The 19,939-nt window shown below is 27.8% G+C and overlaps 1 protein-coding gene across 2 annotated transcripts in view; it reads right to left on the bottom strand.

Annotated features, from left to right (window-relative positions):
- Nucleotides 1-19,939, bottom strand: part of LOC136091346 (TNF receptor-associated factor 5-like) — a 101,701-nt gene that overhangs the window by 17,887 nt on the left and 63,875 nt on the right. For both annotated transcript variants that reach the window (XM_065818804.1, XM_065818805.1), the window contains exon 8: nt 663-782. In XM_065818804.1, the coding sequence (XP_065674876.1) occupies nt 663-782 (120 nt within the window). The remainder of the gene's footprint in view (nt 1-662; nt 783-19,939) is intronic.

Raw genomic sequence — 19,939 nt, 5'->3', positions numbered from 1 at the left:
TAACGTATGGCTACACGAATAACTAGTTTAAATTATGTTTGCTATGAGACAGATCGATTAGATATAAGTTGAATACTTTAAAAACTAGTTGAGCTAAAGGGATATGTATTATTAATAATTTATTATAAAATAAATAAAAATGTAAATAAAGTTTAATGGAATCATCCTCCAAGACTAAGCATGTAATAACAAGAAAAACTAACTAAGCATGTAATAGAAAAAATTGACGCACAGATGCACTTATATTATCATTTCTTAACTTTATTTTTTTATGACTTGACAGTAAATATGATAATAACGATATTGGTTACCTGAAACATTTTTTTTTCGGGCAATTTAAACCATTAATTTAACTAATCAAATATATTGAGTTTTTCCTTTTTTTTTAAATACCAAAAAAGCAACGATTTTAAACTCTAGTCTTTTTAGTATGTAGAAATTAATTTGTTATTCAATTTTTTTTTCTACTTATTCATTTTTTTTTTCTTTTATGCTGTTTTCTTATACTTTATTAAAACATTACTTTTAATGCTCAGCGCACAGTCGCGGATTTTTAGTCCGGAACGCGATGCGTATATAGTAAGTTGTTGCATTATTTTGAAAATTTTTTTCGGATTTTTGATTTATTTTCAAACAATTTTTTATTTAAAATATTTTCTTACCTGTTCATTGTTGGGCTTGGTATTTTTTATTTTCATTTCTTTCTCAATTACCAAAATTTTTTTTTCAAGTTCAACCATTTTTGAGGTTACTAAAAACTGGTCTTGCTCTTTTTTCATTTCCTGCAAAATATAAAATATTCCGCAATAATATTAATAAAAACTAAAATAACAAAAAATATATATAACCAATACAAATAAAGTATAAATGATAATAAGTTTACACTTGTAAGCATATATTTGCATTCTCAAATCAAAGCCCCAGGCAATTCGTTTTTACCATTCCAGGGGCACGGGAAACAAAAAAAGACATTTTTTGAACGTTCAAAAGACGCTCAAAATGTTTAAAAGACGTTTAAAAAACGTCTTTCTAAAGTCCTATGCTTTAAGAGAATATTGTCTTAAGTCCAATATCATATTAAATCTTTATTATATTTTTTTTTTATTATTTAGTGAGAATGGTTTCAAAAATGAGATAGGACCGATTTATGATTATGATTCAAGATAAACAATTGCACGCAGATCAGTTTGTATGTACGCAACCTTTTTTGATGCGGAAAACTTTATTGCAATAAAAAAATTGAAAATAAGAAATTAAATGTTAATAACATCAAAATTAAATAAAAATATTTATATACTTAGTATTAGTTTGAACATGTTAAATAACATCATTAAGGTAGCAGACCCCCACAAAAACCAAAAAAATTTACAAACTTTTTTAAATTTGATTTCAATGCAGAATTTAACTGAGATTGGTAATATGAAAACTCTTACTTGTAATTTAATTTAGTTTTTTAAGTAAATATGTTTTAGTGCACCTCAGTTTTCAGACTTCCTTAGTTACCGCCATAGCAACGGGTTTGTTCTTAGGTTTTTAACTTTTTAATCAGTAGTTTGGAGAAAATTTAAGTCTTAAAAACATCTTGTTTGCTTAGTTTTATTACTAGAGTTAACCCTAACCCTAACCCGGGTAATAAAATTAAGCATAAACTCTAGCAAATAAAATTAAGCATGACCTCTAGTAATTAAAATATTATCTTTTAACTATATTTGCATTCTCGTTTTAAAAGTTTGTATTTTATATTTAAAAAAATGACTCGTAGTACGATTAGAAAAAGTAAATATAAGTTTAAAGGCAATCCACTGTTGTAAAAAATGACCAAAAACTACTTTGAGCTGACCCGAGAAAACCGCTTTGACAGGGTGAAACTACAATGTTTCCTGACTCCAAAAATGTAAAATTTGAAATCTAACTATTTCGTCCAAGAAAATAATTTTGATTTTTAGTTTTTAGTACTTTGCACAATAGGGCAAAATGACAGCTTTTCAAATTTTGCATTTTTACAGCATTCAAAAACTCTCCAAAATTAGCATTTATTACTCTAAAACATAACAGTCTATATAGCAAGTATAATTTGTATTTATTTTAACTCAGAAGATAAAATTTTACCTACAATTTCATGGTTGAACTATATTATAAACATTTTGTTGCTTCAAAATTGTAAATAAGCTAAAAATTCCGGGAATAGGCAGTGAACATGTTTATTTTAAGTTTTGCATCAAAATTGTAAACAAGCCGAAAATTCCGGGAATAGGCAGTGAACATGTTTGTTTTAAGTTTTGCATTAAAATTGTAAACAAGCTAAAAAATCCGGGAATTGGCAGTGAACATGTTTATTTAAAGTGTTTCACTTATCAGTTGTGTGAGAAAAATTTCAAAATGCCAAATTTTTCAAAAAATCATGAAGATTGTCGGAAATCTGTCTGTGTCTTGTGTCTGAAGAAGTGCTCTCGAGAGTTGACACAGTTCCTTGTTGAAAAGATCCTCAAGCATTACCATACAAGTCATGATTTGACTGATACCAGAGTGCCAAGAGGCATTTGTGACTCATGTCGAACAATTTTTCGGAGAAAAGATGAAGGAAAAGATGTTAACCTGCCACCTTTGTTTCCTTTCTCATCTATAAAAGTTAGACCACCAACAAGAGATCAAGGTTGCAACTGTTTTATTTGTCAAGTTGGACATTTGAAATTGAATGAGAAGAGCCCAGTGGACTATTTTAAACCTGTGGAAGATTGTACCCCTCAAAGATGTGGTGATTGTTTGAGTCTAGTTGGAAGAGGTCTGCCACATCAGTGCACTCCATTCACTTTTAGAGAGAATCTCAAGCAGCTAGCTACAGCTGATCCACTCGCTGGAGAGCAAATAGCTACTAAAGTCATCTCTACTAAACCTTTCACACCTGGTGGTACTGTCAAAATATCGCATCCACCACTTAGAGTTAAAACAAGTGAACTTTTATATATACATATAAAGATGGCAGGTTCAGAGGGAATACCTTTAATTTTAAAACTTAAAATTACAAAAAGTGTTGATATAATTTCATTTTTAGGAAGCTCAAGTGCAAGAGCTCTTTTTCCTGAACCCAGCATCAAAACTGAAGATCTTGCACAAGTTCAGCTAAACACAGGACTGTCCAACCTTGGCATGAAGAAATTGGCATCAACCATCAACAGAGTCAGTGACACCAAGATTGTGGAGACTAGTTTTCTTGCTAAGTTTGAAGCCATTAGCAAACAGTTGTCTGAGTTTTTTACTCAGAAAGTAACTCCACTGACTTTGTGGTTGTGCATTGCAAGGATCTTGCCGAGCTTTTGAATGAAGTCCTGCTTTCTCGAAGAGTTTTCCAGAATCATATTGTCAAGTTGGGAATTGATGGAGGTGGAGGATTTCTGAAAGTTTCTCTTGGCATCATGGAGTTGGATTCTCACTGTGATTCAAGGTCACCACCACGGAAAAACTTTTAACTCAGAGGACTGCCAAAGACAGTAGTGTAAAGCGTCAAATGCTTGTGGCTTTATCAGAAGGACTACCAAAGTCAACTTTGTTGTCTCATGCAACATGCAACTTGCCAACATCCTTTGTGGCCTTCAGAGCCATGCAAGTACTCACCCTTGCTCTTGGTGCAACACAGAATCAAAGCATCTTTCTCAATCAGGATCTTTGAGGACACTAGGCTCACTTGTTGCCTGTTATCAAGAGTTTGCTAAGTCTGGTGGTGATATCAAAAAGGCAAGATCTTTTGGCAATGTAGTGCACGAGCCTTTGCTATCTGGTTCTGAAAACAAACTCATCTTGGAGCTCATACCACCAATGGAACTCCATCTTCTCCTTGGTGTGGTCAATCACATGTACAAAGCCATGACAGAAATTTGGCCCAATGTTGTCAAGTGGCCCTCAGCTCTCCACATTCAACAAGAACCATACCATGGTGGGCAGTTTGCAGGGAATGCCTGTCACAAGCTTCTCAGCAATCTTGACCTCCTTCAAAGAATTGCAGAGACTGAGTCTGCTTTTCAAGTCTTTGGAATCATTGATGCCCTTCGAAAGTTTAAGTCTGTGGTGACAGCATGTTTTGGTATGGTTCTGGAGGATGACTTTTCTGAAAATATTGATCGCTTCAGAGACTCATATTTGGCAATCATGAACATCAGTGTGACTCCAAAAGTTCATGCTGTTTTCTTCCATGTGAAGCAATCCATTGAGATCAAAAGGGCTCCCTTGGGGATCTTTAGTGAGCAGGCAACAGAATCACTGCATCATAATTTCAGCTCACATTGGCAGAGATACAAAAGAGACCGCAATCATCCTGAGTATGCAAAGAGGCTTCTTTCATGTGTTGTGGACTACAACAGCAAGCATTTGTGAAGAATCAAATATTGAGAAGAATTTATTTTATGTACCATTTGCTCTTTATGTGTTTAGAATCAAGAGGTTGTTTTTGTGTTTTGGCTTAGAATAACTAAAAGAATTATTTAAGAAAGTGTTTATTATTTCCATCTTGTTAATGAAAAACTATATCAGTTGTGTCAGAATAAACTATTATTCAAGTGAATTTTAGACAGTTATGTTTTGGAGTAATAAATGCTTATTTTGAAGAGTTTTTGAATGCTGTAAAAATGCAAAATTTGAAAAGCTGTCATTTCGCCCTATTGTGCAAAGTACTAAAAACTAAAATTCAAAATTATTTTCTCGGACGAAATAGTTAGATTTCAAATTTTACATTTTTGGGGTCAGGAAACATTGCAGTTTCACCCTGTCAAAGCGGTTTTCTCGGGTCAGCTCAAAGTAGTTTTTGGTCATTTTTTACAACAGTGAATCAGTTCACATGCAACGAAAAACAGAAAAATACTTTACCTTTATCAATTGTATGTTGTTCAAGTGCAAAGAAGTTATTTTCGAAAATGAATACTATTCAAAATGTCGAGGATAAAAATGATGATTATGAAAACAATTATAACTTTATTATGAATTTTTCCATCTTAAAAAGATTATTTAGTAGGTATATTTGTTGTCCTGAATGTGGAAATAAGATTATTTTGCAAGGTAACTTTAAGAAAAAAATGGGATTTTGCTTGCAATTTGAAATTTTTTGTAAAAACTCTGACGAAGATATAGACACGTTCCGAAATTCAGTAGTAAATAAAAGAAGTGCAGAAGTCAATGCACAAATTGTTGTTGCTTTTTGAGAAATAGGAAAAGGTTATACTTCTATAGAGTCATTTAATCGTTGCATAAATATGCGAAGACCAACGACAAAAAAAAAACTATGGTAAAATTAAAAAGTCACTCCACAGTGCTTATGTTTAAGCAGCTAATAGTTGTGTGTTGAATGCTGCAAAAGAGACAAATATTGTTTTGTTGGATGATAACAGTCATAATGTAAGTATTGTTGATTGCCATGTTTTTGTAGATGGTACATGGCAAAAAAGAGGTTATACATCCATTAACGGTGTTGTAACTTTGATATCAACAAATAATCAAAAATGTATAGACCATTTTGTTTTTATCAAAACAATGCAAAGGTTGCGAATATTGGAACAAAAGAAAGAATGAACCTGGTTATAATAACTGGCAAAATAATCACAGTTGTCTTATTAACCACGTAAAATCTTCAGGATCATTGGAATCTGTGGGTGCCATTGAAATGTTTGGACGACCTGTGGAGGAGTACAAACTAAGGTATACATCTTACATTGCAGATGGAGACACATCCTCGTATAATGATGTTATTAAGTCTGAACCTTATGGACCTAATGTTAGTGTTGATAAAAAAGAGTGTATTGGGCATGTTCAAAAGCGTATGGGAACACGATTGCGAAACTTAATGAAACAATTAATGAAACTAAATATACCGTCTGGTGGGGGGAAAATCATGGGTAAAAGACGATTAACAGATAAAGCCATAAATACTTTTCAGAACTATTATGGTACTGCAATAACACAAAATCTGAACAGCATTTATGAAATGAAAAAGAGTATTTGGGCAACACTTTCCATAACTCAAATATTATTGATGAAGCAGAACGGCATAAAATTTGTCCTCGATGTATAAACAGCTGGTGCATGTGGCAGTCAAATAAATTAACAGATAAATCGAATTACAAAGCTAAATTAAATCTTCCATTAGCAATAACAGAAATTTTAAAACCTATCTTTCAAGATTTAAGCAGAGATGAATTATTATCCAAAAGTTTGCGTGAACAGATGCAAATTAATAACGAAGCGATCAATTACTTCATTTGTAAAGAATGTCCTGAAGATGTTTATGTTAGCCGAAGTACTCTTGAAATAGCTGTATCATCTGCTGTTTTAGAGTTTAATAATGGAGCAACTGGGCTATATGAAGTTTTTAAAAACTGCTGATAAAAACCGGTCAATTTATGCACATTGGGACAATTAAAAAAATTTAATTCGAATAGGTTATATGACCAAAAAAACTTCCACAGCAGCTATCAGTAAAAGAAAGGTGTTGAGAGCAATAAAAATAAAAAATGATTCATAGATAAAAAAATGAACAAAGAACATTATTATCTCCTGGTGGTTTTTAGAATGATAACAATTTTATTTATTTTTTTATTATAAAATCTGTAAAAGCATTTTTCTTGTGTTTCTTTTTTTTTATACTTTACAACACATTAAACACGTTTTCTCAACTTCAAATAAAGATTTTGATTTGAACTTTTCAGGAAATATTCTTTGATGTGTTGTCTGGGGTTTGTACCTCAACAAAGGTCTAATTTTTATATTAAGTACAATTTTTTATTTTTTTATAGGTACTTAATTTTACTAATTTAAAAAAAAAAAATTATTATATTATCTTTTGAAATATTTACCCGTTTTACACAAAAGTAGTTGAAACCCTAGTTAATAGTCCTCCTAACATACCTTGAAAGTTTGGAGTCAGAAGCATTTGCCAAACTTTTATAATCTTGTTTATAATCAGGGAGTAGTTAGACATTTAAACAGCCATTTTGAAAAAAAAATTTCAAAATGGCTGTTTAAATGTCTAACTACTCCCTGGCTACTTTTTTTTCAAAATTTCTAAATAATAATAATTTTTAATTGATATAAAATAGAATTTAATTACAATTGATGCTCCATTACAACAATTTAAGCAACTTTATTTTAAGGGGATCTGCTACCTTTTAACGTATAACTAAGTGTGTAGAATCAGGCTGTAATCAATACCATATTATAGTAAAACATGGCATAACAATGAGATGATGCGATGTCAACATTAGTTTTACTAATCTTCAATTTCTAGCATTAAAACTACATATTTTATTCTTGGTACTTTTTTTTGCATGTACGTACGATTTAAACTATATTACTTGATAAAAAATATTTTTCTGCACACATAAACACCATTCTTGAGCCACTGTCTCGTCATTGTGAAACTTGTTGAAACTCATTTCCCTTTTCAACAAATAAAATTATGTTGCTGGCCAAACGATCTATCAACTAATTCCATGAAACAAAATTTATTGTTATGTTTATTCTTATTTATTAAATAAATTGCATTTTTTAACTATTTGTGTCCCTTCGTGCTCTTAAAGATTTTATTTACTTCGTTTCATTCCGCGCAATAAAGTGCACGGAACAAAATATGATTTGTTACTCTCTTTGGTCTTCAGTAATATTTCCGAAATAATATATTTAATACAATATAACGAAATAATTTGACGAATAAAGTAATTTATACAATAATAAAATACAATACAATTACAATAAGAATACATTAATGAAAACAATAATATAACATAGTCCCGGTTAAAACTTCATAACTCCCTGGTTAATCTAATAATTAATTTGTTAGAATTTTTTAAATTAAAGCGAAATAAACCGGGGACTCAAATATATATATTTTTTTTCTTTTTTTTTTTGTAATTTATTTTCGAGAATAATATAAACAAGATAAATTTACAATGAATATATTACTGGTAGGACTTCCAGAAGATCACATGATCTTATCATGAAGCCCTTTATAATCTATATATAAAAAAAGTCGTACATTGAAAAATTACATATGCGTTATAATACTCTTCCGATGTTATGCAAGTTTTAACATAATATTTTATAACATAGGTATATAACATTCTCAATATTGAATATTATAATATAAAGTGTTCAATATATGTTGTATAAATTATATTCTTCATACAGTAAACAAAAATAATGTAATAAATCATAATAACTTGAAATACTAAAAATAGATGAATATATTTTGTGTTGAAAATATTATTTTTCTTTAATTTCTTTTTAAAGGAAGAAAAAGACCACTTGGAAGAAAAATCAAAGTTAGGTAATACTATTTTATTTCAGAGTAATGGACCACGATAAGAAATACAAAACTGGTTAATTTTTGTTTTGCAAAATGGCTCTTAAATAGTTTTACTACAACAAAGTTCAAATTTGTTTTTGGGTTTCAAACTATAGAGATTTATAAATACACTATGAGATACATTTTCTTTGGATTTAAACATACATTTAAAGGAGATACATTTTCTTTACATTTAATCATAAAACATAAAGTATTAAAAATATTTAGTTCGTATATATTTAAAACTTTCATTTCTATAAGAAGTGGTGTTAAGCTTGAAAAACGATTTGCAAAATTAATTATGCGAGCTGCGTGTTTCTGATGCCGATAGAGAGATTTAAGTTTGGTTTTGTGAGCGCTTCCCTATTTAATATAAGTATAGTTTACATGGCAATGAATAAATGAATAATATAGTTGAGTTAGTTGGTGTTTATTTAGTATATATCTAGCTTTATATAGAATTCCAATTATTTTAGCAACTTTCATGGAAGTATTATCAATATGTTGATTTCAAGATAAGTTTTTGTCTATTATGACTCCTAAGAATTTTATAATTTTTTCTCTTTTTATGATTGTATTGTCAATTAATAAGTCAGGCAAGATATTTTGGATTCTCTTTTTTTTAGAGGTTGGGTAAAAAAGTAAAAATTTTGTTTTATCCGTATTTAAAGATAATTTATTTTTTCTAAACCATGATAATATTCTTTTTAGTTCATTATTCATTTTATTAAAAACCTTTCATTTCAAACCAATTCATTTTATTTTAAACCTTTACCCCTAACAACAATTAAATTACGCTTATAAATAGCCGAATTATATAGTTTAGCTTTTCATAAAATTCTTGTATTACATCAACAACAAACAATCATCAATATCTTTTATCACGAGAAAAGAAGAAAACACAAAAATATTTTTTGTGGACATAACTCTATTTCAGTTCAACAATAACAACCGTTTCTCATACAAAAAACTGGATTATACAACAACTAATTAAACACAAAGGAAGAAGAGATACAACCATACCTCTTCATCCTCTTTATAAAGATTTCTTTTAATTATTTTCCAATCAATTTCCTTACTTAAAGATTTTTATGAGTGTTTGCAAAAGCTTTGAAGCTTTACTTCATTTTCTTATAAACAATTTTTTATATAAATTGATTAATTGATGGAAATTTTAAAGCTACCTACTGGTTTACTACCTACTGTACCTACTATATAGTACTAACAAAGACCAAGAATATTCTTGGTCTTCGTTACGATACAGGGTAAATTAGGGTAATATGAGCACCTTACGCAAAAACTGGAATATTTTTAAAAATATAGTTTTGCCGGATCCAAACTTTTTTGCGAATAAACAACTTTTAGAGATCCCTACTCATGATCCACTTAGACATTTGTACACTCAAAATTTTGTCTTAAAAACAGAGAGGTTTTAAAAAGTAGAGAAAGTACTCTTATTACCCATACCACTTAAAAATAAAATTTGTAAATTCAAATTTACATTAATTTTGATTTATGTAAATAAAAAACGTAAACGAAAAAATTCTGATTTACGTAAATCCACCCATCTTCAAACAGGCTTAATTTTGTTCTTTTTGCTGATAACGCTAAATTTTTTATACCCATTCAAATATAAAAACAATTTTCTATACAGAAAATCATGAGCTGGAAAACCTAAATTACTGGTTAAAATCAAACAAACTCTCTTTGAATATCAGTAAAACTAAGTACATTTTATTTCATCATCAATCTAAATCCGATGACTTACCTCTGCAACTTCCTCAGCTATTAATAAATAACAATCTTGTAAACAGAGTTTCATCACTTAAAATTTTAGGAATAATATGTGATGAACATCTTAATTGGAAAAATCATATTACGCTAGTTGAAAACAAAATTTCTAAAACTATAGGCATTATGCATAAAACAAAACACCACTAAGTAAAAATTGTTTAATAGATTTATATTACTCTTTTATCCCTAACTACATAAGCTATTGTAATATTGCTTGCGCAATTACTTGCCCTTCAGCATTAAAAAATATATATATTAAGCAAAATCAAGCCACTAGAATTATATGTAATGTGCATAAATACGCCCACTCCGAGCCGTTACCCCGCGAAATTAAAGCTCCTAATGTCTATGAGTTGAACCTGTTTCAAAACTTGTTATTCATGTTCAAATATCAAAATGACATGTTTCCAAAATCCTTCAATAACCGATTTCGAAAAATTAATCACAAATACTTAACGAGGTGCTTTATTCATAATTTCAATTTACCTAAGTCAACTCTTAAAACATCAGATTACTCAATTTCATATAGAGAGCCTCGTCTGTGGAACATAGTTCTTAATGAAAATATGAAAAGTATAACTTTATTAAATTGTTTTAAAAATATAGTTAAGCAGTATTTACTTGAATTAACAGACACAAACATATTTTTGTATTTTTAAAAAAAAAAAAATCTTGTAATATTCCTTACTGTATGTATTTATTTAAATTTTGCAACTTGTCGTGGTCTTGTTGTAATTATGTTTTAACTTGTTTTATATAACGAGTATTCGTAAATTTATATAATGAGAACTTTGTAAAAATTTTTTACGCTTACTAAAGGGGCTTGGTGACAAGACTTCTGTAATCTACTTGCTCCTGTCGTTATTAACTTTTTTATTTAAATTTTATTGATAAAAATTGTAAAACAAGATCGTTGTAAAATGTTTATAAAATATAAGCTTTTGAAATTAGCTTAAAAAATAACATTAATTAAGTAAAAATATTATCGCTTAAGGTGCTCATATTACCATAATCTACCCTATCATTGGAGAATGAATTAATACAGTATTTTAAAGGTGAACAAATTTTCAAATCAAACAATATCTCAAAAAGCTGTGACTGTTTTAGCAAAGATTATTTTATATATGGATTTATTGAAGAAACTGTCGTCAAAATAAAGTTTTCCATAACTAAAATTTTCAATACTTTTTCAATTCTTATCAAAATGCAAACAACCTAGCATCAAAAATTAGGTGTAAGTATTGACTATCTATTTATATAAAACTCTAATTACAGCGTATCCAGTGATTTTTATTTTATTGTAGACCATTAAGGTTTATAAGAGTTATGTTTGAACAGGTGGTGGCTTAACACACTCTAGTATCAAATGTTTATTTTTATATACGGGAATATATATATATATATATATATATATATATATATATATATATATATATATATATATATATATATATATATATATATATATATATATATATATATATATATATATATATATATATATATATATATATATATATATATATATATATATATATATATATATATATATATATATATATATATATATATATATATATATATATATATATATATATATATATATATATATATATATATATATATATATATATATATATATATATATATATATATATATATATTTAAACAACTTTAAAACGCATTCTAGAAAATAGAGTGCTCAATGTTCTTAAAAGAACAGTGCAATTATATATAAGTAGAAAATCTCTTAACAAAAAAATTTCTTAGAAACGTAATTTGGTTTAACCCCCCCATACAGCAAAAATGTTTCAACAAATATAGGTAAAATTTTTCTAAAATTAGTAGACAAACATTTCCCTCCCTCTAATAAATTACATAAGATTTTTAACAGAAATACCATTAAAGTAAGTTATAGTTGTACAAAAAATTTAGAAAGAATTATAAAAGGCCACAACTACTCGTTAATTAATAAAAATGAACATATAAAAGAAAAAAACACTGATTATTGTAATTGTAAACAAATATAAGATTGCCCTCTAAATGGAAAATGCCTTTCGAAAAATGTAATTTACAAGCGAATTGTTTCCTCACAAAACAACCCTGATAAACAATATATTGGCTTAACCGAGGGGGAATGGAAAAAACGTTATGCCAACCACAAACAATCGTTTAAACACAAAAAATATTCAAAAGAGACTATGCTGTCAAAATATATTTGGGATTTAAAAGAAAAAAAATAAAATTTTAATTTACAATGGTCTATTCTAAAATCTGCCCCTGCCTATAATAACATTTCCAAAAAATGTATGCTATGTTTGCAAGAAAAATTTGAAATAATTACTCATTTAAATCAAGAAAATTTATTAAATAAAAAATCTGAATTAATTTCTAAATGTAGGCACGAAAATAAATATCTCTTAAAAATTTATAAAAACAAATGACCAAATTAAACTATCCCCATTCCAAAGAAAATTATTTCATAATTACTTTCTGTCTCTTCCCGTTAACAAAAAAATATAGTAATTAAAAATATTTTATAATAATTTATAACTTCCTGTAAAATATTTTTTTCTAAAATTTGAATTTTTTTTGAGATTTAGTAACTCTTCCTGATGATCCAGCAATGGTTAAACTTCAAGTCGAAGATAAAAGTAGATAAGTGTTTTTTACTAATTTATATATATATATATATATATATATATATATATATATATATATATATATATATATATATATATATATATATATATATATATATATATATATATGTATATATATATATATAAATATATATATATATATATATATATGTATATATATATATATATATATGTATATATATATATATATATATATATATATATATATATACATATATATATATATGTATATATATATATATATATATATATATATATATATATATATATATATATATATATACATATATATATATATATATATATATATAAATATATATATATATATATGTATATATATATATATATATATATACATATATATATATATATATATATTTATATACATATATATATACATATATATATATATATATATATATATATATATATATATATTATATATATATATATATATATATATATTATATATATATATATATATATATATATATATATATATATATATATATATATATAAATATATATATATATATATATATAAATATATATATATATATATATATATATATACAGTGTTTTTCCGAGCGGAGAGTATAGGGGGTGTCCCACCCCTAAGAACTGTTGTAAATGCATTTGAGTTAGCACATTTAGCATTTCAGTTGGCAAGTTTTGAAGTATGGTTGGCAAAATGTCAAATATCAAAAACCTTTTTGTTATTTTAGGTCTCTAAACATATACGACAAAATAAACAAACAACAATGGGCAAAAATTACATACGAGCCCCATCAAATGAGATACCTATTCATGACAACCCTGTATTTATATATATATACAAATATTATTTTATATATAGAAAAACCGCAATTAGGTTCTAAACGTGCTACAAAAAGTAGGGTGCCTTCTACAAAAATAATTTTAATAAAGTTTGGCAGTTGCAAAGATAAATAAAAGACTATAAAAAAAGAACAGGATAAAAAAAGAGCATATCTCGGACATTAACTTCATCACAGAAATACAAAAAAGTTTTGACATTAATAAACTCATTAATAAAGCATTTGAGTACAATTAAAAATACATTGAAATCAAGCTATTTTAAAAAACTATTCTAGTTTCTAAAAAAAATCTGTGTTGATAATAAACACTAAAAAGTTATTTCACACAATGTTAGGACAAAATTCGGTTTCATAAAACTTGGGAGTTGCGTTCTGATAAAAATAGTAAACAACATGTAAATAATGCAAGTGTACACAATTGCAGTCTTTACAAAACATTGAAGATTTATACTTCAGTAATTAACAACATTTTCCCTTTACTCTTTTACTATGGGAGAGAGTACCACCTACAAGAAACCACAACCAATTAAGAAGATTGAAATGGGTTTGCTGTCTTCTAAAATCTCTAATAAATTCCTCTGTCTGCAAGTTTAAAGTATCTAGTGAATAACCTTTCCTAATTGTCGGTGCAAACAACAAGTATATATTTTTAAGAAAAAATAAGGTAATTATATACCTAAAAAATTTAGGGAAAAGCGGACCAAAGATAGTTTATACTCATTTGTGACCAATTGAGACTGTCAAAATTGTACAGGTTGTGAAAAAGGCAAAAGTGAATATTTTTACAAAAAGAAGCAGCTTTTAACATATGCAAGGACCAATTATGTTTTGGTACCACTGTATGTCCCAAATATTATCTCTCATCCTCAAACCTATACATATCTGGATTGAACAAGCTTGCAATTATCTTTAATGACCCAAAAAAAGAATCAATTCCTACTCTAATTAAAGTGGTTGTGGGAACCTGATAGCAATATTTCATAAAAAGTTTTAAAAATTCTGACGAATCTCTGATAAAAACAAGATCTCAAAAACAAACACTATCTACTTTACTCATTATTGATTTACTTATCTCTTCCATGAAGATATTTACAACGCCATAAAAATGACTCAGATGTTTGGTTAACTAATTTTTCTTGCATATTTGCTTTTAACTTCATACCATTCTTTCTCAATTCTTCCATTTTTGGTTCAAACTTTATACTATTATTTAACAGATAGGCTTGGACAGAGAAAAATCTAAAATCTTATTCAGACTAATATAGTTCTCTTTTTTCTGCTTCACTCCAAGAGTAACTGTGATTAGTGCACCTTCTGTAGATAGTTTAACTTTAGTACAAATATCTTTGTCTTCATCCATATATGTTTGCTTAAGCATAGAATAAACTAGATTATTTTCATTATGATTTTTAGTTTAAGGAACTTGCTTTACAAGATTTTTGGACTCTAGGCCTGGTGAGTACTGATGACCTTTGCCTCTGCATATCTGCATAAAAAATTTGGAGTAAACTTTTAAGTTCTTTGAACTAGCTGTTTTGAAACAAAAAATAACTTATCCAAGATTATAAATTTAGTGCATTTATAAACGTAAAAATTTTCACTGGCATCAGGTATGAAATTAATCAACACTCTGATTGGAGTTTTAAGTCAAAAGGGAAATATTGCATGTAGATGGTGTAATGGTGAGTCAAGTCTTGAGTCTGGAAGCCTCCGAATATTTAGAAACTTAAACACTGGTATCAAAAATATGTAGATGCTGGTTATCCTTACAAGAATATATTGTAATTTAAGAATGCTGTCTGTTCATATTTTCTTAAAAAGAAGACGATAGTTTAATACGAGAAGCTATACCTCCTCCAGAGCTACACACGTTGATGGGTTTGGTCAACCATCTGGCTGAATATATCATTTCCTTTTGGTTAGAGTTTAAAGTGAGATAAATGCATTGTGTCAATGGTACCAGGGAAGAAGTTTTGAAGGAAACGTAAGTAGAGTTATATTGAACTATATTAGCTCATTAAATATCCAATCTTCTTTTTCTGAAAAGAAAATTTGACAGGGTTGTTTACAATACGTTTGGGAACAATCTGTAACAAACCTTTGAAAAAGGACCTTAATGATTTGGAGGTGAGTCATACAATTTTGCAGGAGTACTGTAACCAGGTTTAACCTGGTTTAATTATTGCCCATGTTAAGATATTCATTGAGAGATTTGTATTATCATTGGGAAGGTTTTGTGAATAGTCTCCAGATAAAGCTGATACTAAAATGAAAACAACATTAAAACAAATTTAAGTTGCTCAGAGGAACAAAAAAGAAACTTATGCCAGCAAAATATGTGTTTTTAGTTTTACCGTTAACAATCTAAAATTTTTTAACCACCACCTTCCTGAGATGTTAACATTTTTTAACCAATGTACTAGTCACTTTTAAAAAAAATATTTTAATAAAACTTGATAAAATATTTAAAATAAAAAGAAACAAGAACTATTTTGGTTCACAGAACCGAATTATATAAGTGATTGGATTTCATTTGAATAATATTATATAGGGTTGACCAAAATTGCCAACATGTAGCCAAACCTGACATTCTTTTAAAAATCTAAGACAACTTTTATTATTTAAGTTTTAAATTTTTTTAGAATCAAAGTGTGCCATGGAATTTAGTGCCTTGAAACTGATCAAATCAACTGTACTGTACACATAGAGAATACTTTGTTTTAAACAAAAAAGATTGATATCTCAAAATGTGTTGAATTTATAATTTTTTTAAAAACCTCGAAGCAACTCCCAAGGTCTTTATACTGACAATCCGTAGTAAAGTTTTAGGGGTAATTTTTAGCAAGGCCCATTACTACATTTTGTGACGTGTGCACGGTCTTCTACTCTGCTTAAATTTAAAAAAATATAGAAGGGCATTTGGTAAAATGTATTTTTATATTGGATATACAAACTTTCTCAGAATATTTTGATTATTGCGCTATAAATTTTAGGTATATAAATCTGAGACTTGATAAAAGTTTTTGCGTTGGATTAATAGAAATCTCCACTAAACTTCACCATACTTTGTATTTTTATTAGTTTTCTCTTTTTAAGTTATTTTAAGTAATTATGGTTAATGAATGCTGTGTTGTTTATTATAATTCTAGTTATAATAGTGGTGAAGTAGTCCCAGTTTTTGACTTTTTAAGGATGATGATTTGAGAGAGATAATAGATTAGACCAGATTTGTTAATAGAAAATTCTGCATTGTCATTAAATCATATGTGATCTGCTAAGAAAATTTTGATAAAAAATTAATACACAAAGGAGCATCAGCAAAGCTTCAGATTGTATAGCAAACTTCGTTTGCTATACAATCTGAAGCTTATCCCTACAATATACCCGGCTAGCATAGCAATAGATTAACTTTCATTTATGTCTAATCAAAGAAAATCACCAACTTAATTCTTTAAGAAGACGATATCAGAAGTTTTTATCAAACGATGTTATTGAAGATCTTTAATTATCTTACAGTTACTGATTCACCAACTTAGATTCATTTTCCAGATTCAATGATTGTGTCGTGTTCCGTAAAATTATTTAAAGTGAAAGTTGCTGAATGTTTTTATAATGATAAAAATCTTTATCCACCTTTTTTAATAAAGTTTACCAGTTTTTTTAAAATCTTTTCTCAGAGTAACACGCCAGTGTATGTTAAAGAAAAGGAGTATGCTGGAAAGTTTCAATTCACATTTTAGCAGTGAAAGAGAAAAGCTTTCTTCTCTTAAAGAACTTGAAAGGCATCAAATAAAAAAAATCAAATTTAATTTTCAAATATGCTTCAATTTGGCTTGATATTGCATTACAAATCAATGCAAACTTATCATTTACTGTAGAAGGATATTCCATTACCACCTGTATTACCTTCAGACAAGCTTAAAGCATCTAAAGTTGATTAAATGAAAGTTTTGAAGTGGTTATGAAAATGGGAGCTCATTGAAAAATCTTTTAATAATTTTTAAAGAAATGTATTTGTAAAAATGCGCTGAATGGTGCTGAATGGTGAAGATCTAATTTGAAATGGTGAAATATAGTTGAGAAGAGTGAAAAAAATAAATGTTGTAAAACTTTAGTTTATGGTAATTAGTTTGAAAGAAAATATTTCTTGTGTTATCAAAGCAGTTCAAATTATAAAATTAAACAGTGGTTGGTTGAAATCTGAAAATTTTAAACTAACTTTAACTTACATAAAATATAGAGCACAATAATTAAAATAAAATATTTTGAGAAAGTTTTTCTTTTTAACAGAATATGCGTTTTTATCTAGCTTTCAATTTTTTCAGTTTAAGCTGAATAGAAGGTTGTGTTTTTTAGTAGGGCATGCGTATTTTAACTTTTAAAAGATTTATTTTGTTTAAAACAGTCTAAATAAACATTAAAAAAGTGTTCAGAATGAATTAAACTAAAAAGGTGTAAATCAACACCAAAGCAATGTAAATTGATACTAAAAAGGTGCACAGTATAAAATACATCAAAACAGAGTAAATTAACACCAAAACGATTTAAATTACCTCTAAAAAGGTTTGCACTATGAAATGCACCGAAGCGGTGTTTTTTAGTTTAATTTTCATGCGGTGTATTATGATTCAACACCGTTTTGGTGTTATCCGTGCTGCACACCATTTAGTGTAAAATAACACCTTTTAATTGAGAGTGTACAGCATGGTCATAGGAGCTAATTTTTGGTATTAGAATAGCTAACTTCCAGACATAGAGAAATTTATAAATATTTATATTTTTGTTAATATTAAATGACGATGCTTTCATGAACAAATAAGGGCGCTTTTGATCAGAGCCTGGAAACAAACAAAAACGCCTAATAAAATTTATATTTGTTGACAAATTTTAAACTTCATGCAAAAATCTCTTAGTGGTTGGTTGTGATGACCCTGCAAAGTTTACAGCCCCCTCAAAGTAAGAAGTTATAAAAATACCCGGCAATTGAGGCAACATTTTAATATATGCATCATAAAGAGTACATAATAAATCATTTTGTAAATTGTACAAAGACATAAACAATTAATAGTATAGAAATCTATAATTTTTATCGTTAATTTGCATGCACATTATACAAACCAATAAATATGCATATTAAAATACGTATTATGGATATATTGCTTATAAGAAAATTGGATACTTATAGGATTGTTGCAGGCAGCTGGGAACCGTAAAAGCAAAAATAGGAAACATCTAGGACTCAGATGGACATTCGAGCTCGTATCTCATACAGCCCCCCTACAGGGCCCTCGATAATCCTCTCGGGGATCCCCGTATAAGTCCCATATCCAGGCGTATAGGACGTTTATGTGCCTATGTATGCTGGTTGGCTAGGTAAAGTTTAAGCTGACATGTTTTTAAGAGCTAACTTTAGTTGTTTTTTTTGTAACAACAAAGTTTTTGAAATTTGAATCTCTCACATGCTTTTTGACGCTAATTTAAAAAGTTGAACAAATGCTTTTAAATTTCAATTGATCCAGAAGAAAAAAAAAGTTTTTTCACACTTATTATGTCAATAAGTTTTTTTATTAAATTAAAAAAAGAGCTAGGGATACGTGTTACCCAACTCTTTCACCCTACTATCGTCAACCCTTGTATTTTACATGAAAAAATTGTTTTGTATTTGTAATTGATCCAACTTTCAAACACTAGTGTTTAAAATAGTAAATTTCAAGTTTTGAAGTTAGTTTGTCTAGTAGGTTGTGAAAATAAAGTTAATTCGATTATAAAAGTAAAAAAAAAGTATTATGACAGTAATGCAAAATCTGACTAATGCAAAAAGACCGAGCTTCGTTATATTTGAGGTTTTTTAACAATTTTAAAACATTCTAATGAGTAATAGAAACCTAAATAAAAAACAATATATACAGCAACAAAATATTAAAAATAAGTTACGTTTTATAATGAAAAATATATAACTATTTGAAGCTATAAATTACTTAAGTAATGTTAAATATAATGAAGATACAATGAGGATTTTTTTTGTTAATTTCGTTAAAAAAAAGATTAAGTTAAATAAGTAATAAAAACAAACATATGCGTTCATTTTTATTACCTATTTAACTATATATAAACCTTTTTTTAAACTCAACATATTAAATATTGAATTTAGTTTATTGTGCACATAAACGGAGATTTTATAAAGACTTTTAAAAAACTTTTCTTGTCTTTTCTTATTTTAGAAAAGGAATGTGACCTCAGAGTACGTCGTTTTTTTCTTGTGTGTACCAAAATTTATAAGTTGAGTTTATTTTGGTAAAGGGTTTTAGAGAGATTTCAAATTT

The sequence above is a fragment of the Hydra vulgaris genome, chromosome 15 (assembly GCF_038396675.1).
Source record: "Hydra vulgaris chromosome 15, alternate assembly HydraT2T_AEP".
Classification (NCBI taxonomy): Eukaryota; Metazoa; Cnidaria; class Hydrozoa; order Anthoathecata; family Hydridae; genus Hydra; species Hydra vulgaris.
This window is presented reverse-complemented; position numbering and strand designations above follow the sequence as displayed.